Here is a 23,897-nt window from a genome sequence, read left to right as displayed (position 1 = left end):
AAGAGTCTTTGACCATATGAGAGGATTGGAATGATATCAAAATACACAAACTCCACACATAATCCTGTTATATTAGGGTGTTAATGCTAAGTATAGTTTTGTGGGGTTTTTCTTTTGTTTACATGTTGAAGTTTTGATCCAACACCCAGCCTAGTAGGTTTGGGATGTGCGTGTCTTAGCCTAGTAGGTTTGGGATGTGCGTGTCTTCTGCCCTTTTCTCATCAGGATTGGAATGATGGCCACAAAACATCCATCAATAAGTGCTGTGCAACATATGTTACGGTCCAAGGGATCTGGTCTACTCTAATCCAGACCCCAGCGGTTGGAACGGCAACGAGACAAAATCGAAGTTGCTTTATTTTGTCACACTTGTCCTAGTAGAAAGACGTGAGCAGTGGCATTTCCTTTTTTACATTAATTTGTTCAGAATGCAGTAGTGGTTACAGTGGTTGTCGTGATCGTTCTTGATCATTTAAAGGTAACTTCACAAACCTTTTGACAAGTGTCACACGACAAACATTGTGTTTTCAACTGATTGGCTTGACAAAAATAAGGCAATTCTAAATGAAATCTTTGACACGTTTTCTTCAGTCAAGCGACACTTGACGCAAGTGTCATGCAATTAAGTATAAACAAGTCTTTACTCTCCAGTAGAGTCCTCTTTGGCTGTTGTGGTCACCGGTGAACCGCTTCGGGCAACGCTGCTTTCTTTCTTCAGCGCCTTCAGGCACTTGTCCAGTCTTCTGATGCACAGCGTCACATCTTCCTGCGTGATGCCCACGGCAGAGGCGGCGTTGAGGTAGGGGCAAGGGTACACCTCCGAGTGGGACATAAAGCCGCGGAATGTGTATCCGCTCACCGTCTGCTCCTTGCCCAGGGGTATTACCCTAGAAACAAGAAGCAGGATGTTTTAGTACAAGGTCTGAGTAGGGCCGTCACAATTAATACATAATCGTCTAATCGCAATTATTTGACATGATCGCAAATATTTTGTCATAATCGTTATAATCGTGAATGTTGAAACATGTTCATACATTTACAAACATTTTCTGAAATAGAGGAAATAGCAGATCTACAAGCTTGTAGATCGGCTATTCCCACTATCAATGTTCTTTTTTAAGTATAAAGTTGTCAAATATGTCAGTAATTTCTTTGTATATTTAGGTTGTGTCATATCTACCATGTGCAACTTCAAAGCCTAAAAGCCAAACAGAAATGTCATTGTCAATGACAAAAACACAATTAAATCGTTAATCGCAATTATTTTAGTGACAATTAATCGTCGAAATGTCATAATCGTGACAGCCCTAGGTCTGAGCAATTATTCATTATGGTGGGCAGCATGACAAAATACAGTGGCATTTCTGCACTTTATTCTTTGACCCTCCTAGCTATAACTGGGCTGAAAAGGGCTATTTCACTTCAAAACACTTCTGTCATTTTAATGTCTACTCTTTTCAGACTTAGGGACTAAATAATTATTACTACTTACAGTAAGAATAATAATTGAAAAAAAAAAAACACAGCCCCCTCACGCATTAGACACAAAAGCCAGAGTAGTTTGACCCCAGAAGTGTTTTAAAGTGAAATGCACATTTAACTCTAAGCTAATATTATGCACAACTAGAAAATATTCTGTGGGCTCGGTTCAAGCCAGAAAACAATGGCTATAAAAGTACAAAATGTCAAGATCGCAGGCAGTGCTCTCTTTGACGTTACTGACGCAATCGGACGCTGCATGCATGATTTGAGGCATTTTGTTCCAAAAATGTGTTATGCAAAAGTTGACCCGCTGGTGGCGCTATAACAGGCCAATGTGAGAAGGGTGGCATCTGTTCCTTGACCTAGTGGGAATGTGCTTGCAAGATTTCACGCACGTGTTCATGATTTGAGGTGTTTTTGGCCACTTTATCGCTGCTTGCAGCTATATTTATTATTATTATTATTATTCTTTGTGTGCACTTCATAGGCATGTTAGATAAAGGTCCTTAGATTGTGTGTAGAATGTTTCATGCAAATTGCTAAAAAAAAATCCCAGAATAAAAACGGGTTTAAGCGTTTCACAAACTGCTCAAAATGATATAGCTTTGGCCAATTGGGGTAAGATTGGTTTTAGTGATATTTGGACTAACCCTCTACATCTTTGCCAAATGCTATGAACATGTTACTTTGCATGTATGATTTAGAGGCAGAAGAATAATTTGCATAAAACTACAATATTAATTGAATTATTAAAACCGTATTGGTCCAAAGTTCATGTGAAAAAAGTTTCATGCGCGTAACGCGAAAATCCCAGGAGGAGATAGATTTTTACTGTTTTTCATATAATTCAAAATTGTGGGAGATCTAAAGGTCAGAGGTCAAAAGTCAGAGGGTGAAAGTTGTTCAGCATGAGGAGACGCATACGTGTATACAGGTTTCATGGCTGTACGTATAACAGAGCATGAGTTATACCTGTTCAAAGTTTTCACTTTCGAAGGCTTCCTACAGCGCCACCATTTGGCCGATTGCTGTAAAAAGTAATAGCACACGTCGCCACAGTAAGCTGAACAAATTGATGTTTTTATTTTCATTTTCTGTCTAAGTATGTAGGAGTAGAAAGGTGCCCAAGTTTTGAGGAGAACTTGATATGCCTGCCTAGTATAGTATAGAAATAATGACAATATCTAAAGTGTGCTCGCCTTACTGGCGAGCCCACAATTAGAGGGAGACGAACTCAATGTTTGTCTAAAAGAAATTGAGTATCTGTATTATTAGATAAAACAAGCAAATAATAAAGACGTTGTGATTAGGGATGTCACCGAATAATCGATTTTCGAATATTCGTTCGATTAATCAATATTCGATTTTAATATTTCATAATCGAAAATCGAAAAAATATTAATATTTTGTTTTCTTTTTTTTATACTATTTTTTGGCTTAGTTAGTTAGTTTCAACCAAAATATAGAATATAGGCTAACAATAGTATTAATGATAATAGTAAATGGCCATTGATTTATTATTCACACCAGCACCAACTGTAAACTGTGTAGACAGAGTGAAGGAGCACAGCAGAGTGGCAGCTGCCTGCTACACACTCCCCTCCCCCCCTGTCTCAGACACAGGTGTGATTGATTCAGGCTTGATTGTTTGGTGAACAGTACACTGGCACACTAAAAAGAAAGATTAAGAGTAGTAGTTAGGCTACCAATTACCTGAAGAGCCATGTTGTACATATGTAAAAGAAAAACAGAAGACATTTTTTTTTTTTTTTTTTTAAATATATAATAATTAATTATCGATTTTCGAATAATATTCGATTATTGCTATAGAATAATCGATTTTGATAAAGGTCCATTTTTGACATCCCTAGTTGTGATGTAGTCTCACCTTTGGAAAAGTCAGTGATTGGTGAGTGTAGGCTACTTGAAGTATGGGGTAAATTGTAGAAGCATATTTTGCCATAAGAAAATTATATCATTAAATGTATCATTTTAATAGTCCTATATGTCCTCAAGATACAAGAAGTACAATAAGCAACCCGTGGGAATGAACATGTTGGGACGCTAGGGTTCAAGTGGTTGGTTGATGGGGGGAAATCTCGCTTTTGCGCACGGCCATCATTTCGACCGGAGGGTTAGCGACTCACTCCACGGAGGTTAAGGTTAGGGTGAGGGTTAGAGTCGGGTGTCGAAAAGATGACATGCAGTAACAGCGACACGCTCCCGGTTGATGGATATAACCTCAACCAAGAACAATAGGTAAAAGGAGAAATACTGCAACACACGCAAAAATGCCAGCTCGACTAGGCAGGGAGGGTGTACTGTCAAAACATATCTTGAGTAGGCGGCAGGACGAACCGTTCTATCAATGACTTTTTAGTAGCACAAAGCTGAAACCAATCATTTCCAAGCACGTCAACGTGCTTGTCCCATTAGTTCTAGTCGTCTCTATAGGAAGTGAATTCACCAGTCACCCAGCAACGCACCTCTCTCTTTATGCAGCCTCCTTGTGCTTTGTCAAACAGCTGAGAGCTGAGACACACGAGGCACTGCAGCATCCACTGCTGAACGCACAGCAAGCCTTTAGTCTACAGCAGTCTGCTTCAAAAAGATAACAGCTACAGTGCTGCTCTACTGTAGTTAGAGCCATACGTAGGGCTGGGCGTCGTGGGCGATATGACTACAAATCAACATCACGATTATTTCCAAACCTTTGCCTCGGTTACGATTAATGAACGATTGTACAAAAAGAGATTACAAAAGTGAAAAGAGCAGATATATGGAGATGGAGATACAGTACAAGCTCACGAATTGCAGATTTTTACTATTTTGGTACACAAAAATACTTACACAACACCATTGTACAATTAAGTTTAATACAAGGTTAAAAGTAGGGTAGTTTGTGGTTAAAACTAACAGCTTTTTGTTAAAAGGTTAAAGCACTATATATTCTGATCATTGCTATAGCGTTAATTCAGGAGGAGTCTCCCTGTCTCACCAGATCTTTAACAAAGAGATTTCCAATACAAAATATATATTGGACTTTGTTTGTGTGATTGATATACTGCATAAGAAAAAAAAACTATGAAAAGAAAGAACAAAGAAAGAACATACCTCTCGAGTATTTGGTTCTAAGTTGGTCCTAAATATTCGGTTTGTACTTTTGGGTAATTACAGCCCTAGCCAAACCTGAAAGCTAAATATCCATCGCTTCTATTAAGAGTGTGAAAAACAGTTCATAATTGTACTTCAGGGATGAGTTCCATTCATAGCTTCCAAATTATGGAACTGTGCAACAGTACTATTGGCTCTGAAGTTTTGAACAGGGTGTGTCTCTGTCAGTGCAGTTCAGACTCACTTTAATGCAAAATCAATTACTGGCTAGGCTACCTATTGAGTCGAAGGTTATGGTGGGAAGCATTATGGAGCTGAAATGCATAATAATAAGCTGTGGGCTTCTGTTAATCTGTTTTGTTGCATAAGAGTATGGCCTACAATTGATTTCTTTTTTAAAGGTAGCTGTACTTTTGGCTGGATGCAGGTCTCAGCTGAAGCAATGGTCTTGCAGACCCACCATTATTTGTTGCAGTGGTATCAAGAAACCATTAATGATCAGTTAATTCTATATTCTGCTAGCAAATGAAAACTTTCATTAGCTGAAAGTGAAACATATTCACTATGTCTCGCATGCATGATTGCAAAGTATGCAAACTATGAGAAAACTATGAGAAAAAAAGGACTAAAATCCTGCCAGCTTGTTAACAGTAGATAATATGGACTACTGGGTGACTGAGATGAAAGTAACAATCAAGAATGGACAGAGATCCCTCTGTTCTGCAAAGACAACCGTCGAACACTACCGCTGGTTCTGACAACATGTCTCTGGACATTAGCGTCCTCGCAGAAACAACACAGCTCTGTTGCCAATCAACTGTCGCCTCAGCTGAGCTGCAGTAGAAGCGTCCCCATTAATTAGCAGATGGCCCTGATGGTACGACGCTGGATGCTCTAATCAGTGTGAGTGGCGTCTGCACCGTGCTTCCTCACCAGACAGAGACACAACCCGACAGCTGCCTTCAGTTGGATGTCTAATAAGGGTCCATTTGGTCACCAACTCTCCATCATTTAGCTGAGGACCACCTGGAACCCCCTTTTTTCCCCCTACTCTGTACAAGTGTTTTATAATTGCGATGATATTTGAAGGTTTTTTTATTGCTATTTTTTATGTCCATGAATTGTATACCAAGGACCTCTAACGTAAACAAGACCGTAAAGGGCTTATTTGGGGAGTTCCTTTTAGGCAGGGTGTTTAACTGTACTTGTACTGTACTACATTATTTTGTTTTGACTATACATGTACTGTTCTTCATTTTTGTCTAATACAATATTCAATAAATTCAATCAATCAAACCTAATCTCTTCAACAAAAGATCTACAAGCTCAAAACGTGTTGCGTGGATCAGGCTAATGTTCCTCTCAGCATAAGGATGCTGGGGTGGGGTTCAAAAAAGGGAGCAGGCAGTGCTGCTTTGGGAAATCTCTCATTTTAGCGTTAAGCAGGCACGTGCACATAGACATCAAAGGGGACTTGAGCCCCTGCCCTTTTATCCGTCTGTAAAAAGTGCCCTCTCCAGACCATGAATGCAGTTTTACTATGGTGAAAGAAATGCAAATGCCCTCTTTCTGTGCCCTACCTCAAGGCAGTATTCAAGAGAATTGCCTTGTCTAAACTCTCCTGAACTTGAATGTGGCATCTTATGTTGAAAGAATTGCCCTCTCTGTGTAGAAATCCATGCTGTTATGCCATATCTCCAGTATTGACTTGATACTGGTTAGTTCAGTGTGGTATCATGCACCGAAAATAGCAAAAATCCAAGCTCACAACGCGTCACAGCGTGACGTGTTGTGAGCTTGGAGGTCTGCTATTTTCGGTATTTTCACCAAAATGCCCTTTTAGAAATGTCAGCCCCTGCCTCTCGAACATTCTCTCCCCGTCCCTGGCGTTAAGCCCTCAGTTTCCTAGCCCGCCATGTGCAGGCTGTTCATGGTGCTTTTGCGGCTGCGCGAGTCTCTTTTCCTACCTGGCCCCGGACACCTGCCGGGTGAACAGCATGGAGCCAAGCTGAGTCACTGCCTTGTCATTCTCAGCCTGGAGCCCGTCCAGAGACACGGCTGGAGGAGAACACACACACACGCACGCACACACACACACACACACACACACACACACACACACACACACACACACACACACACACGCGCGCGTGTGCGCGCGCGCGCGCGCGCACGCACACATATAGTATTTGAGACAATTACTTTTTATCAGTGGTGGAAAAAGTACTCAAATGTTCAATACTGCAATGAAATAGTGTTACAGGTAAAAGTCCGGAATTCAAAATGTACTTGAGTAAAAGTGCAAAAGTATTGGTATCAAAATGTACTTAAAGTACAAAAGTATAAACTACTCATTGTGCAGAATGTCCCATTTCATAAGTTTTAGAATTTATAAAAATATTTGAAAATAGCCGATCTACAAGCTCACAATGCGTCGTTTTGTTATAATAATCAATCTACAAAGTACCTAGTAACTAAAGTTTTCAAATAATTGTAGTGGAGTAAAAGTACAATATTTGGATCCAAGATGTAGTGGAGTAGAAGTCAAAGTACTGGAAATTGGAAATACTCAAGTAAAGTACAAATACCTTAGAATTGTACTTAAGTACAGTACTTAAGTAAATGTACTCAGTTACTTTACACCAGTGCTTTTTATGTGTATTTTCAAGCCTGAAGAAGGGCATTCCTTCCCAAAATGTCACTAATGGTGTTTAATTCCAAATCTGCAAAGGGCAGCTACAAGTGGTGCAGACTTTCATTTGCCGTTTTCAGCAAATGCAAGATGATGCCTGAAGGCTCATGGTTCTTTCCACATTGTACAGACAAGTACAACTGTAAGCAAAAACAAACAAAGAAACGTGACATGCACTCTCAGAATGTGCTTGGCATTGTGTACAATAGCATCGCCAAGCATTACAGTAGGGAGGATATTTAACTCTTGCGACTTTTACTGACTACTGTATGTAGTGACTGTGCAAAGTCAGCATTACTAGTAAATCCAGGGTTTCCAGCTCACCCAGTGAAATAGGATTATGTGGGGTGTGCAGCAGTCTCTCCCCGTGAGCCTCGGCCAGAGTTTTGAGCTCCTGAGCCAGGAGGGAGTACATCTCCTTCAGCCGGGGCAGATGTGGGGAAGAGGCGTGTGTACGCACGCACGCACGCACGCACACGCACAGACACACACACACACACACGCACACGCACGGAAAGTACTATTAATAGCAGCACCAATGCTCCCCTTCTGCCCCCCGTCCCAACACAAGCTTAAATTAGCACCAGCATGCAGCTTCGGGTTTATTGCTAATCAAGCAAATCTGCCCCGGAGCAGCTTGCCTCCTTCGCCTATCCCAACTCTCCTCCATTCTTCGGTCTGTCTGCACTCCCTCCCTCTGCCCCTCCTAGCTTCAGCACCGTAGCTCACCTGTCTAAGGACAGAAATGTGGCCGTGCACGCATCCACTCCCTCTCTGGCTGTTGTCTGGATCATTATTGTAGTCTGCCCCTGGGATTAATTAAGGAGGCACGGGAGGAAAGAAGCAGGCTTTTAGCCTTAGATTTTAACATGCGGCTAAAGAGCTGACTTTGTGTGTGTGTGTGTGTGTGTGTGTGTGTGTGTGTGTGTGTGTGTGTGTGTGTGTTTGAGTGTGTGTATGTTTCATAACCACCCAAGGAGAGTTTGAAAACATGACCAATGATGAAAAACTCCCATACCTGCTGGGTGAAGTGAACACAGCAGCAAGATTCGTGAGCTGCTGTGATAGGAGAAGGATATCAAATGGAATACAACCACTTTAAAAAAAACATTGTATATATCCCTGCTCTGCCTGTACATATTTTATTTTCCGATTGTATTGTATTGTATTTCTCCTTTTGCACAAAGTAGTGCATTGCAAGATAGAGGGCGCCAGATCCCTTTAGTCACACCTTACCACTACTTCCTGTTCATTCACAGAGCATTGATTGATTGATTGATTGAAGGCTTTATTAGAAGTTTGCATAGGAAAATGTACAGATTCATGACGGTACAGTTCACTGGTACAAGGTCTACTAAAAGGAGATCCATGAAAAGACTAAGCTTATTTCAACAGGAAACCATTTAATTACTAGCATTGATTCTAGTAATTTTCTCCATTAGATTTCTTTTCACTTTTTTCAACTTTTATTACTTGGGATGGTAAAAATAGATGAGGCAGACAAATAAAATGTATTTTGACAAGTAATAAAAGTTGAAAAAAGTGAAGAGAAAGCACTTTAATCTAATGGAGAAAATGAATAGAATCAATGCTCTGTGAATGAACAGGAAGTAGTGGTAAGGTGTGACTAAAAGGGATCTGGCGCCCTCTATCTTGCAATGCACTACTTTGTGCAAAAGGTATTGCATTGTATTGTATTGTATTGTGTACACTTCTGCTTTGGCAATGTAAACGTATGTTTCTTTCATGCCAATAAAGCCCTTTGAATTGAATTGAATTGAATTGTGTATGTTTGTGGTTCAGAGCCCCAGCAAAATGTACAGCACAAAATGTTGTGTGTGTGTGTGTGTGTGTGTGTGTGTGGGGATGGTTTCTCTAGGTGAAAGGCCTGCTCCACAGTTGCAGATATCATAAGAGGAGGATGTTAACAGGATAGAGAGCAGTGCAGAAAAACAAAAATGCAGAAGGAGCTGCAAGATTAATCGATAAACATTTGAAATCTCAGCGATGACTACCTTCAGCTTCCAAATTGGCCGTTCTATCACAGCAAACTTTATTTTGTCAATAGCTTAAGTAGATAATTTATGTACAGCACAACAATTCATGCTGTCCCCACGTTGTTCACAACAAGATTATATAATTTCATTTAGACAATATAATGCTGCTGTTAACTGCAGTGTCAGTGTGAAGGGGTATTGTAGCTAGCTGATGGTTGGATTTACTAAGTTCTTTGGTGTAGCAACATGCAATAAAAGACACATTATCAGCAACTGTTGGGAGCTTTCAATGGTGACTTAAATACAAACAGTCCACAATAATTTCAGGAAAACTCCCTAAATGGCCCATGTTCTTGAATTAAAATGGACTATAATATGTGTTGGGTACATGGAACACAATTTAGTGTGTACATACATGTGTCTGATGCCCAAAAGAGGGTATAAATAATTTCCTTAATATAATCCTTATTCCCTATTTTCTAGACACTGTTTTCTGATGTCATTACACTGGTATGGCCTATGACCACAGCGTCAAGCACTGGCCATTAAGATGACGACTGGTGACATCCACATACAGCATCAGCCGTGAAAATAAGGCATATCTGTGGCTTGAATTATTAAAGGCCATGGCCTATGTAGGGGGGTTGGGGGCTATGGAAGTCACTCCATTCTCCATTCTGCAGACACTATGGCAAACCGGTTAAATTATGCATAATCTGGACCGGCAAAAATCAATACGTCCTGACAGTATCAGGTCATGTGATAGACCAGAGGAATTTCCGAGACCATTGGGGCCAGCGGTATTTCGGCTAATAGTATTTGGGTATTGCATGCCAGCCTGTAGGGAGTGCCATTTTTAGATATCACTGGGTCACTTTATACCGTGTACAATATGTAATCAGACACTGCATGCTCGAAGGCATTTACTAAGAAAGTCTTTACAACGGCAAAGTACGGTGGAGGTAATTTGTAAAGGGGGGGATCTGTCTAAAGCATTTCAGCTGGAAAGACATATTGCAGTTGTGGTCTCACCAAATGTTTGAAAAGGAGAGTTTGTGTTTTTTTCAGCCGTGCAAAAGAGATATTAATATTCTACATCAGGTCCAGGGTGTGTGGGATTGGTGCATTGCATAACAGCATGACGAGGAGAATACTGCATTGTTAGCCAACTCTGCTTTGGAGAGGGACGCCACAGGGGGATGTTTTGGAGTAAAAAGAAATGTCTCTCTTGCTATATACCATTCCCTTCTACTGAACACAAATGGCTCACACTCACTGGAGTTGGCATGTTGTCAGAACACAGGTGGGAGTTGAAAACAGACATTGTGTGTGAGCTCGGCTTCAGGATAACCAAAACAGTAACTACAGCCAAAACGCCCAAGCAAATCTTGGTTGCCCAGTGTCAAGAAAACACTTAATGGCTGTTTTCCTTTCTTTATTTTGTATTCTATTGTAATGTCCTCATTTTTAATGTTGTTTGTTTTTACTATGTTATCGTAATTGAGAACTGGTTCTGAATGATATTAGCAGATTAAAAAAGGCTTACAAATATTTATGGTATACCATATGGTTATACAGTATGCTTTCTGTCAGGCTGTCACAGTCAGTTTCTGAAAAGCTTTTATTTCCAGTAGACTTGATTACTGTTTCTGCTGGACTGACAAATCAGCCGTTATATAATCCCCAGCTTGTTGAGAATGCTGCAGCCACACTTTTAACTAAAAACCAAAGTTTGAACACATCACTCCTGTTTCACTCCTGCTTCCCTTCACTGGCTCCCAATGAAGCAAGAATGTATTTAAAAAGTACTTGAATGTGCACTAAACAGATCCCTCGGAATAGATCATAAGATAAAGGTCTACGGATTAAACCAAGAATACATTCTATATTAGTTTGTTGTGCCTTCACTGTGGTCATTATGGTCCTGCTCTCCTGCATCCACTTGAATTCAAGTACAGTATGTTATAACAGTGTCTTCTTTTAAAAGCATATATACAGGTGTGTATATATATACCAGTAAGACTCCCTAATCGGGAGATAAGCGACCGTAGGTCACTTATCTCCACAAATAGGGCAAAAATGTGTTTTTCCAAAATCTTCCTGATCCATGTTGATGACATGAGTGTAGACATAGTGTGTAGTGAGTTTCGTGATTTTAGGGCAAAATCTGTAGGAGCAGTGTCCGAAAATGTGTTTTAAAAATCGGCCTGAAGGTGGCGCTAGAAGAGGGGCATGTGAGAAATGAGGGGTGGGGTCTCCGCGTTGCCTTGGCGGACGAATAGGTACCAGGCCCGGCTCTCCCGGACGCTCCTAGCCCGAGTTACGGCATTTTATGTGAGCTGCAGTGGAGGGGGTCCTCCACTGGGGGCGCCACCACTTTTGCATCCGTTCTGGAGCAGCAGGAGTGGGTGGTCCCCAAGAATTCCCCGTGAGCAGCCCCGTTGGGGTGGTCATTTGGTCATTTTTGCACATGTGGTCATTTTTTACACCTGGGGGTCCCCCAGGGTCCCTGGAGCTCCGGGGGATTTCACAAACCTGGTTTGGTTTAAAGTATGTAGTATTTCCTTTCTTATATATTTAAACTTATTTTATATTTGTAATAACTAATATTTGATATAGTCCTATTTTATGTTTTGTCATGTTTGACCATTGCCATTTAACTGTTCTTAAACGTCTATTATTTTTTAGTGTAGACTTGCTTGTAAATAAAGACCAATGTAGGATTCATAAAAGACAGCTTTGATGTGTGTGCATAGTCATACACTAGGGATATGCACAGTCTGTGGTTAAGTTCATTGCCATTTAAACAATGCATGTTAAAACCCATTCCCTGCGAACTTAAAATATGGATGTGCGCTAATACTGCCAGGAATATCATACATTTTTCAGAACATTACGTGGCTTTGAATGGCTAGAGGCTGTGTTGAATTTAATATACCACTAGAGCGCGCCAACGATAAGCCTTTCAACATATATCTAAGCTTTTCAAGGATGGAGTGATCACGTGGCCATAGTTGGCCTACTGCGTCCGTTAACATGGGCCTGGAGCTAACCATTAGCGTGGGTCCGTGTGCGCCACGCGCGCGATTGATGGTGTAAATATTATGATGGCCCATTGGCTGGGACATGTATCCACGCCACAGACACTTCAAACCGGGTCAAAATCCGATGTAATGACGCGCCGTTATGTATTGTAGTGTGTATTGAAACCAAATTTTACACAGAGGAGGCCTGAGCTAGCGGTGACGTTGCGAACCAATCCTTACTTTACACGGTCACTCGAAACCATCGTACAAGGTAGGCTAGACCATTTATTCATCAAAAAATATCCAATAAATTGCTTAAAAATTGCCGATCGACTTAAAAGTCGCTCTGCAGAGAGTCTCCTAGTGAGGAAGTCGTTCTGAAAGTCGACTAGCAGGCAAGAAGTTAAACGTCTATTCAAATTATAGAAAATATCTTTTGAAAATGGCAAAAAAATTATAATCTTTCTATCCATATGGCCAAATCTCATTCGAAAGACATATTAGAGTATATGAAATCTATTTGAAACGCTTATAATATTCAGACAGGTTACGTAATCTTATTTAAAATGCAGTGCGGGAACGTAGGTCTAATCAATTATGCGTGCATGTCGGCATCATGCACGCAACACTCCCGTCTGGAGCACTCTACTGACCAGTTCCACATAAACCATAAAATGACATGTAATTGTCGTGGATATCCAGCCATCAGTTGTGATTTAAACGTACTCTGCATTCTCCATGTTCTCACCTCCGATATTTGCATTATTTTCTTCAGATCACATGTGGCGGCGGTCAGTAAAGAGGTAATAGGTTCTGTTCGGTGTGGTCCCAGCATTCCAGAAGGTGGCATAAAAATATCCTGTTGTGGTTCATTTTACCATAGCTTCATTTAATTGGCTCGCCGACAGGTTTGAATGGGAAACACACACATGCAGGTGTTGTTTGTGTTCCAATCTGCAACAGAGCCAAGAACACCGAACAGGAAGTGGCTATATGCTGCCTTCTGGAAACCCGGGACTACAGTTACTGTATATATACCAGAGCAGGGGTCTTCAACATTTTCAGGCCAAGGACCTCTTAGCTGAGAGAGAGATGAAGCAGGGACCCCCACAACCTTTTCATAGATTCCATATAGTTTCATCTTTTGACAGCACGATCATCAGTGTATATTGGATTCATGTCAATTTGTGTTAGCAGATGTGTATCCACTTGAACCGTCAATACTTAATGAACTTGACCTTTCACTCTCTACTTGGTGTGCTCTTTTTTCCCCTTTACAACAAACCTCTTTGCCGAGGCGTTGTGAGCTTGTAGATCAGCTATTTTTGGCTAAAGTTCTCAGAATATGGACGCTAGGGTTCAAGTGGTTATTATAAAAAAGGAGAAAAAAAGGTTTCTATCACTCGAAGATTTGGAGGACCCCTTGTAGTAACTCTGAGGACCCCCTAGGGGTCCCGGACCCCCTGTTGAAGACCCCTGTACTAGAGCCTATATGGTCTTGCATCTGGCTACCTCCAGACGCTCAACTGTTACTCTCGCCTTGGAGATTCACGTCCCGCCCAGGTGTCTAAATTGGGTGTGATTTCTCGTTGCTCCAGTAGGATTATTATATGGCCACAACCTACAAGCAACACTGTCATCTTCCTCCGAATCAAAGATTTGCTCTTTTGTCGTGTCTCAATTATACAGAACTGTCGGCTGTGACAAGCCTACTTGGGCAAATGATTCCTCAAGCGATGGATTATAAACTAAGAACAATGAATATATGAAGGAATATTATAGTCCACCACCAATGAATATACTGTAGGAAGCAATATATGTGCAGTCTATCACCAATGAATATATGGATGAATATACCGTACGTACAGTCCATAAACAGTTATCCTAGCAAGCATATGTCAATGTTTGGCAGTGTATATCCTAATAGCCTGTATTTAAGAGTGCCAGAATCCCCGTCAAGAAGTCAATAATCAGTAACGGACAGTGCAGGTACAGTATTAAGTTCTCACATATCAGGATTGGTTGTTGAGCCTGATGGCTGCAAGCTGCAGTGGTCATGGTGGCCATGGCTACTTGTGTGCGTGCGCGTGTGCATATACTGTATGTAACAGTACATGGTTACCTTTCTCTCTGCCAGGAGTTTCTTAAAGCCACTGGCTCCAAGTGTGAGCAGGGTGATGAGAACATCAAGGGAAGGTGAAGCCGATGCTCGACCTGGACACAAGAGGTAATGCATACTGTAGTGTACCGTTCACCTTTGCTCAATGTTCAAACAAGAAAGACAATCTGGGAAGTTGGCATTCACTTTGGAAATGCTGAATTCTTTCTGCGGCCCAAACTCACAATACAGCCCTGAGAAAATAACATTTTATACGTTTTTGTCAATACCTTTTTGGGTAGAAATTGATAATTAACAGCCTGCTCACACAGAACAAATTAGGAAAACAGCAATTCAACAATTCTGACAACTTTGTGCATCTGAAGTTCTCATGGAAACAATACTACTTCTAAATATAACTCGGCAGACAATCCAGAGACCCACATAAACAAAAACAAACATTAGGAAAAACCTTGGACTTCCTTAAATTTCTCAGAAGAATGTGTAGTCAAAATAATGTTGCCACAGAGAGAGCCTACTTCCACTGACTGCCTGTGTAATGCAGCCACGTATGTAATGCGTAATCAGCAGAGCATTCATATGCCATTCATTAATAATTAATATGAATTGCCCTCTGATTGACTGTATGAATCAACCATCATTGCAGGAGACTATGTACAGTACATGTTGCCGCTGGACTACATTATTTACATGTAACCAAGATGGTGCCATAGCATTACAGTATATGGGTGGGGCTGTTACCCAAATCCAGGTCAGTTGGTTCTGTTTCTTTTCACTCTCTGCTGCTATGTTATACATTTGAATCAGAATAAGGTTACAAATCAAACAAATTCATTTATGTAAATACATATTCAAATTCTGAAACTACAGTCTTTATTTAACCAAGTGGTGTCTTCTATGTGTTTATCCTTATTACTTTGAGAGATTTTTGTGAAGCTAGAATTACCAAGCTACTAAGTAAAATGAATTCATATACGGTATATATTCAAATTCAATTATTTCTGATATTGTACAAAATATAACTCTAACCTAACGTATCTGCTGGTTACAGGCAGCCAGGGTAATGGCACTCATTAGTCTTCCCAGGCTGCCTTCCAAATGAACACATTGTTAAATAGTATGGCCACCAACCTGGGTACATCTTGCTTATCTCCTGTATGAAGGACTCATTAAAACCTGCTATTATGGCGCCACCCACTGGCACCATGAAGTTCTTGTCTAAGCTCTGTACAAAGGCATCAATTCTTCCAACACGAGCACCCTGGGTGAAGACAGTTCAATGAAATGATAGCCTACACAACAATACCCATGGCAACAATGAGCACACAACTATAATGTATGTCAGTTATTACATGTCAAACAAAAACTTAACATAATGTTAATAATTAATAACAAATAATCTAAAAATTATTTTGGAAATGAATGCATGCAAGGGTCAAATTCAGTCTTGGATTATGTGCAAAAAGCTTTCATGTGTTAAATGAAACTAGCCCTTACCCGTTTAAAGATATGAGCTCCGAAATGATGTGCAGTGTGTGGGTTATGGGATGTGCACTGTGCACACAGTATATGAGGGATGGAAAGTAACTTTAACTGGTGCTTGCATGATGTAGGAGCATCAATGTAAGAAATACCCGTTTTGTTTAATGGCTACAGAGATACTGTGTCCCCCCCGCCCGCCTGCCCACCCGCCTGCAGTGCACATACACCCGCCTGCACACGCGCGCACGCACACACACACACACACACACACACACACACACACACACACACACACACACACACACACACACACACACACACACACACACACACACACACACACACACACACACACACACACACACACACACACACACACACACACACACCTGGTTAAACATGTTGCCTCATGCTAGATGCAGAATAGATATGCCTCATGCTAGATGCAGAATAGATAGTAGATACACCATAAAAATGCTAATATACAGCACATGATTTGTGAAAGTGACAAACGGGCTTCACAGTTATGTCAGGTGTGTTCATATGCTAATGGTGATGCGATTTCAGATCAATTGCTCCAGCCACTGAGGAGAAACGCTGTTTCAGACAGACAGACAGACAGACAGACAGACAGACAGACAGACAGACAGACAGACAGACAGACAGACAGACACTCACTCAGACATTCCGAAAATTATATGTTTGATGACATTGGAGTGGGAATGTGCAGTCGTGTAAGGTATAACATGGGCATTAGTAGTACAGTACCAACCTGCTGTATCAGGTGCATACATTTGGATGACTGCACTCCATAGGCATTGTTAACAATGTGGGGGATGTTGTATTTGGCGCACATAGTGGCCAATTCCTCAAGCCTGCATGACAAGACAAGAAGAGAATGGAACTTACCTATTTGATTATGATCCCAACATAACGTGGGCAAATTAAAGACAATCTGAGATCAAACTACAGTTTGAGATGTATTTACAAACTCACTCTATAACAGGTTCTCAACCTGTGGTCACCAAATTATTTTGGAGGGTCCCCAGATGATTAACTCAATGTGCAACATTGCTTTCTCTCTCAACGGTAACAAAACAACATGAAGTTTAAGTGTATAGAGTAACTGCACATTTCTAAAGAGACAATTTAAGGACTTTTTAATAAAATGTCAAATTAAACATCTGACAAATTCTCAAATATTAGAGGCAGAAATTGTGAAAATAGCAGATCTACATGCTCACAACGCCTCGCAACACAAGGCGTTGTGAGCATGTAGATCTGCTATTTTCACAATACAACCGTGTTTTACAAATACTCAAGCTAATCGAATACCTTTAGGGTCGAATAGTCGAATACTAAAAATCACTATTCGTGAATGCCCTACCACATGGACCCCTCCCTCATCCAAGAGGAAATCCTCACTTGGCCTGAGGGGATACAGCACTATGTCAACCAGAAGGTATCCTACCCGACACCAGGGTCTGCAATTCTCAACCGTGTGTATTGCAAAGCAAAAAGTATGTCTGTTTACACTATGTTGCTACCTACCTAGCCCACGAACTGCATTTTAAAATAGGTGATAATCTATTCCGTTTACCAAATCGGGTGGCTGGCTGTGCTGACACATGAGGCTTTCAGGCTCATGAGGTATGCCTCAAGGCTTGGTGAGCGGAGTAACCATAGCATGGGTACAGGCTACACAAACAGCCTACAGGCCCTCCCAAACCACACAGATTGGTTAAAATATATTTTTATTCATTACATAATTTATGTTTTGCAGGATATGGACTGAATGTTTTCAAGACAAACTTGCATAATAAAATGTAAAGCATATAATTACCTGTCGGGGACACGTGGAGCAAAACAGGATGTTGTAGAGTGGACACACAGGACGTTCTCTGCACCAAGCTCCTCAATTTTGTGCTCGACTGCCTCCAAGTCTGTCCGCAACTCGTCACCTTCTAGAGTGTTCTCCACCACCACTGGCTCAAACCCTAACAATGGTGGGGACAATATAGTTAGAAATGTGCTAGATTTGATGGTCACAATTTCTCGCAAAAGTAAGTGACTCTAATCAAAAACAGTCTAGCAACATAACTGACTAGAGTTGTGAATAATAATGGGGGAATTTAGACTGAACTTCTAATTTAATTAGACTGTATCCAAAGATGAATAGAATAGAATATGTTACTGGCCACATATTACATTTCCACATGTCGAGATACAATCCATGACACAGGTATCCATCTAGACATGACATCTACAGTACATTCATGTACATCTGTATTGCTTTAGTCATAGAAGCTTCACTCTTCTTTGAGTGGGGTTGATCATTGCAAAACTACACCAATTAAAACAGCTAATGGCAGGACACACACTTTGTCGTCAGATCACTGTGCAGTTTACACTACACAACTTTCTGTAAATACAGACTACAGTACATGATGGACGACAGGTGAGGGGGTCACACACACTATTGATCTTTCACCAGGTAATTTCTGACTGCACATAAAAACACGTTGAGCTTTGACACAGGACATTACCTGATCAGACAAGTAACACTATTGTTGTCCGGAAAATGATGATATAAAATGTATAAAATTACATCCTGTACATTACTGTAGAGATCAGATTGTAATCACTGTCATTTTCTCCAGTACTCTGCTGTTGTACACGCCAAAGAAAGTGAGCAGTAACGCCTGTGAGTTTCAGGATGTGATAATTAGAAAAAAACAAAAACAACATTTTTGTAGGGTTATGGCTATACATTTCCATGGTACAGACTCCAAATAGTTTTTAGCTTAACTATATTTAACAGTGCAATGTCAGCATTGCTTTTATTGAATTAGAAACATTTACTGTGTCATTTCCCCACTGGGATCAATCAAGCTATCTATCTATTTATATCTAAACTTGCCACAAAAAGTTCGGAAATCTAACTTTGGTCGATTATATCTCCCCTTTAATAAACCCAAATGGTATTGTGTTTTATATCATTTTTATCGTTGATTTGTCACCTTTACAACGAAGTACAGCTTGTAAGCATCGGGCATTCGAGGCATGAGCTACACAGCCAAACGTGTGGGTAGCACCGACCAGAATTTTGCCAAAATGGCTTGCAATATACTGTTCTGCTGGCATTTACTCTCGTTTTGGGCTTCCCTGACACTGAGCTTAACATTAATAAAGTGTAAAAATTGCTGTGTTGTTTTTTCTTTTCCTTATTACTGTGAGAGAGTGCAATCATTCAATGCCCCAAGTAACAAAGGTGAAGACCAAAAGAACAGTATTGCAGGCCTGCCAGGCCATTTTGACAATTTTTGGAGGAGCGCTACCCACACGTTTGGCTGTGTTTCTCATTCCACGAATGCCAGATCCTTACAAACTGTACTTCATTGTAAAGGTGACGAATCAACGATAACAATGATATCAAACACAATACCATTTGGCACAATTAAAGGGTGGATATAATGGACCGAATGTTGGCAAATTTTGGGTCAGCGCAACCCACACGTTTGGCTGTGTAGCTCATGCCTCGAATGCCCGATGCTTACAAGCTGTACCTCGTTGTAAAGGTGACAAATCAGCAATGAAAATGATATAAAACACAATACCATTTGGGTTTATTAAAGGGTAGATATAATCGACCAAAGTTAGATTTCCGAACTTTTTGTGGCAAGTTTATCTTGTCTGTATACCTTATCCGTCTGTCTGTCTCTCTGTTAAAAAAACAATCTTTGGTAATGTCTTTTGACACCTTTCATAGCAATCAAAACCTCAGCGAACGAACGGCTATTTGCCTGGCCCTAGGTCAAGGAAAACCAATGGTAGACATAATGGTTTACAACCACTTGAGAACTTGACACATCGGTTATGCCACGAGGAAAGCTCAGTTGGATTAGTAGACCTGTGTGTGCTGACTGTGCTCTCACCTGCCGTAATCATGGATTTGAAGCATGACTTCTGGTCGATGCGGGGCCAGATGATGTAGCGAGCCTTGGGCCTCTGGTGGCGAAGAGTCAGGAAACACAGGGTCAAGCTCATCCCGGTTGCCATGGGAACCACAAAGCAACTAGCCACACTTCGCACACCTGTTATAGATAAAAAAAAAAAAAAAAAAAAAACTTTAATAACTAACCTTAGAATATATTTTCATTCGCACCTGAGGTTTTAAAATCGGAATGAAGAGCTTTATAGGACACATTTCAACACTGATTTCAACATTCTAGAAAAAAGAAATAAAGCTTTAATTGGACAGACAATATTTGGCTGTCTTTGAAGATGTTAGTTCAATTAACTGATATACTGTACACACCTGACAGTTTTAGAATGTCCAAAACAACCGAGTTGGTCAACTTATTAAGCAGGCTGGATCCTGCTGCTTTGGGCTGAACAGCGGCAATGTCTCCAGATCGACCTATGCCATGGATCAACCTGCATTGCAATGCACAGGTCCTTATTAGAGCCATCGAATGTTAGAATGCCAGCACAAAATCATTTCTGAACAGATCTGGGCCTTTGGCGAGGAATTACCTACTGTATTCTGTACATAGGGCTGTCACAATTATTACATAATCGTCTAATCGTGATTATTTGACATTATCGCAATTATTTTGTCATAATCGTCATAATCGTGAATGTTGAAAAATGTCAGAAATAGTGGAAATAGCAGATCTACAAGCTCACAACGCGTCGCATCGCGACGCGTTGTGAGCTTGTAGATCGGCTATTTCAACTATCAATGTTATTTTTTAAGTAGTAAGTTGTCAAATATGTCAGTAATGTATTTGTATATTTAGGTTATGTATCATATCTACCATATGCAACTTCAAAGCCTAAAAGCCAAACAGAAATGTAATTATCAACGACAAATACACAATTAAATCGTTAATCGCCAATTATTTGAGTGACAATTAATCGTCATGTAAAATTTCATATCGTGACAGCCCTATCTGTACATTAAAAATCTAACATAATATACAGCCGTTTTGATCAGAATACAAACCAACTTCATTAGTATGGCCGTGTCACTTTACAAGAATGAATGTCTTTCAACTGAAAGACAGTTATTCTGCTCAAGCGACAAAGTACTATAACGTCTCCCAGACTTAGGTCAAACGACGAACCTGTAATTAGGGTTTGGGTGCTTTAGGATTTTAACGATTCCGGTTCCTTAACGAATCTCTCTTAACAGTCCAATTCCTTAATGGTTCACTTTAACTAGAGATGCTCCGATTGCGATTTTTGGGGCCGATACCGATCACCGATCAACTGGAATCAGTGTCTGCTGATACCGATATTTCCAATCACAGCGTCAAATCCATAAATTCTTCTATTTATTGTGTTACTGTAGCAGCATTTATATATTTAATGATTCTTCTTACAAAACATTGACATTGTATATTAAGTATAAACATTTAGGATTGCAGGCTGAGGTCCTTAAGTATCCAATTCAACTTGTAGGAGTCCCACAGATAAATATTGTAAAAATAGCTGATTTAGCTTGAAGATCGGCAATGCCGATTGAGGCATTATCGGAGGATCGCGATCACTCATGGATCATTCGGCACATCTCTAACTTTAACGATTACTAGGGGGTTCCAAATGGATCCTTACACTATAGGCCTGTAACAGAATTATGGTGGTCCTTGAAATTAGAAAGCTTGAGAACCACCGGTATTGTAATTGCAGATGCGAAGTCCACATAACAAGCTCTGATTTAGGCCTAGAATTATTAAATGCTTTAACTATTAAAAAATAGCAGATATACAAGCTCAACAGCGCTGCGAGCTTGTAGATCAAAAAAATCAAAAAAAAAAATTTGTGCAAGTCTTTGAATAATCTTTTTAAAAGCGAACATTTGTAACTCAAATATTTGCTTCTGGGTGGTCCCTGGAACAACATATTTTGAGATGGATTCATAGATTAAATAAAAAATCAAAAAAATCTGAGTATAAAATTGTCTAGAGCTACAGAATTCTGAATGAATGATTTAATCTGGAGGGCCGGATTGTCATGTGAAGCTTGACCAATCCTCATTTTTAGGGACATTTTTAATCATCAGACCGGGACGGACACTACACACATATTCTGGACGTACGGGACAGATAAAACCTGTTCATTCTGGACTGAAATGACCATATATGGACATGGGGGACACACAAAGCCACTCCTTGGAAGCGGCTTTCACACGATTTTTTTCCCCCTCAATGTAGGAACCGGTTACTTCAAATTCCTCTGGTTTGGGATCCCAACCCTACCTGTAATGTCGCCTGGCCACCAGGCTGGATGCCACTCTGCCCTCCCTCTCTCCTACGCCACAGTTTCCAAGGAAGTTATTGCTGTCCATCACAGCCAGCTCACTCAAGAACAGTTCTATGGTGCTCTCGTTCCATCCTTCCTCTGGACACTTGCCCTGGATGGAAGGGAAAGCAAATAGTCCAGGCATTTAACTATTAAGGCTAACCTGTGGTCTGCTACAATCACAATGAATGAGGCCAAATAATGCTAGTTAATTCTAGCTGAAGAGAGGTGTGTTTTCAGATATTTAACCACTTGAACGGTCAATACTTAAAAACCTTTCACTCTGTACTTAGTCTGTTCTTTATCCCCTCTAAACCAAAGCTCTTTGCAGAAACAGTTCTCAGAATATGGACACTAGGGTTCAAGTGGTTAATATAAAAGGATTGGAAGATTTGGGGGACCCCCTGTAGTAACTCTGAGGACCCCCTAGGAGTCCTGGACCCCCTGTTGAAGACCCCTGATAAAGAGGTTTTCAAATAGAATTGAAAAGGATCGCAGCACTCTTCCAAATGATGACACATTATGGCCACATCATGATCTCTTGGGAAATTATACAGACTTGTTTTGTTGTATCATTTTCTGGTTACCTGGTCCAATAAGTGCCTGATCAGCTGCTCATGGCTGCGACGTGCCTGACTCCCTTGTCGGATGTAGGACGGTGAGACTATCTTCTCACTCAGGGTGAAGTTGTCACTGTTCATCTCTGCTTAGGCTGTCAATGACATAGCGTGTTACAATGACCAGACAATCATGTTATTAATAATAGTTATTATTCGTACTAATCAATGTAAACATTACTTTCTCGATAATTGATAATTCAATACAAATAACTGATTCATTATCAATCGCTTAAACATACACACATACACTGATTATTAAAAGTAATCGATAGAATAATCGCCAAGAAAATAATTGTTATTCGTTGCCCCAGTCAGTATACTGTAATGTTTATCCACAGCAGGTTTCTAGATATGTAGTTAGTTATCATTGGCCATAGCTTGCTAGATTATAAGGAATCAACCTATATTCTGCATGTCATCTCTTTAAGAGATGACAGGCAGAAATAGAGCTAATAGCTCTATTTCTTATCTACTAAATGGAATGTTAACTTACAGCATATTTCCATCCTTTTTAATCTCTTGAAATGTGGTACATTTACGCATTGTGAGCTTGTAGATCTGCCATTTTCAAAATATTTGAAAACTTGACTGCTTCTGCATAATGAGTACTTATACTTTTGGTACTTTTAAGTACATTTTGAAGCAGATACTTTTGTACTTTTACTCAAGTACATTTTGAACTCCGGACTTTTACTTGTAACAGAGTATTTTTATATTGCAACATTTTATACTTTTACTAAAGTAAAACATGTGAGTACTTTTCTCACCACCCCTGCATGACAGTGCCAGTGGCTCCATAGAGTGGCTCAGCTGAACGTGCTAACAAGCAAGCTGAAGCTACCATGCTAAACAACGTCTGATTCCACTGACAGAAGCAAGCTTAAATGAGTCTAAAGGACCGTGTATGTTCCCTGACCAGTGTCATGGTGTAGCCTTACCTTCACCACTCGCCTACAACCATAAAGTCTGCGTTTGTCAAGGTAAATGTGAAGGATTGACTGCATGTAAACAACAACAGGCATGGGGAGCTCTACCAAGAACGAACACACCAAGGATGCG

General features: G+C 40.4%; 1 protein-coding gene across 3 annotated transcripts; it reads right to left on the bottom strand.

Moving 5' to 3' along the window:
- Positions 1–632: 632 nt before the first annotated feature.
- sepsecs (Sep (O-phosphoserine) tRNA:Sec (selenocysteine) tRNA synthase) lies at positions 633–23,897 on the bottom strand. Of its 3 annotated transcripts, XM_080741797.1 has the most exons (13): positions 23,777–23,897; positions 22,806–22,930; positions 22,176–22,330; positions 20,231–20,349; positions 19,848–20,006; positions 17,756–17,909; positions 16,685–16,787; positions 15,562–15,691; positions 14,434–14,525; positions 8,307–8,347; positions 7,613–7,706; positions 6,564–6,654; positions 756–887 (listed from the first exon to the last, which is right to left on the bottom strand). In XM_080741797.1, exons 2-12 carry the CDS (start codon positions 22,917–22,919, stop codon positions 6,610–6,612), a joined length of 1,206 nt encoding a protein of 401 aa, XP_080597923.1. In that variant the 5' UTR covers positions 22,920–22,930; positions 23,777–23,897; the 3' UTR covers positions 756–887; positions 6,564–6,609. The 3 variants fall into 3 exon arrangements, with proteins under 3 accessions (XP_080597921.1, XP_080597922.1, XP_080597923.1); XM_080741795.1 differs by lacking the exon at positions 8,307–8,347 and having other exon boundaries at positions 633–887; XM_080741796.1 differs by lacking the exons at positions 8,307–8,347; positions 22,176–22,330; positions 22,806–22,930; positions 23,777–23,897 and adding an exon at positions 20,860–21,310 and having other exon boundaries at positions 633–887; positions 20,231–20,451.

Source organism: Nannobrachium achirus, assembly GCF_963921795.1.
Source record: "Nannobrachium achirus genome assembly, chromosome: 14".
In the NCBI taxonomy this organism is placed as follows: domain Eukaryota; kingdom Metazoa; phylum Chordata; class Actinopteri; order Myctophiformes; family Myctophidae; genus Nannobrachium; species Nannobrachium achirus.
Note: the sequence above shows the minus strand (reverse complement) of the source record. Positions and strands in the feature narration are given on the sequence as shown.

Bases quoted from the DNA above. Each gene is read 5' to 3' on its own strand.
- sepsecs (XM_080741795.1), bottom strand. From the start codon at position 22,919: ATGAACAGTGACAACTTCACCCTGAGTGAGAAGATAGTCTCACCGTCC. The intron at 14,526-15,561 runs GTTGGTGGCCAT...TCTTGTGTCCAG, and splicing joins GATAAGCAAGATGTACCCAG to GTCGAGCATCGGCTTCACCT. The intron at 7,707-14,433 runs GTAACCATGTAC...CCCCGGCTGAAG, and splicing joins AACTCCTGGCAGAGAGAAAG to GAGATGTACTCCCTCCTGGC.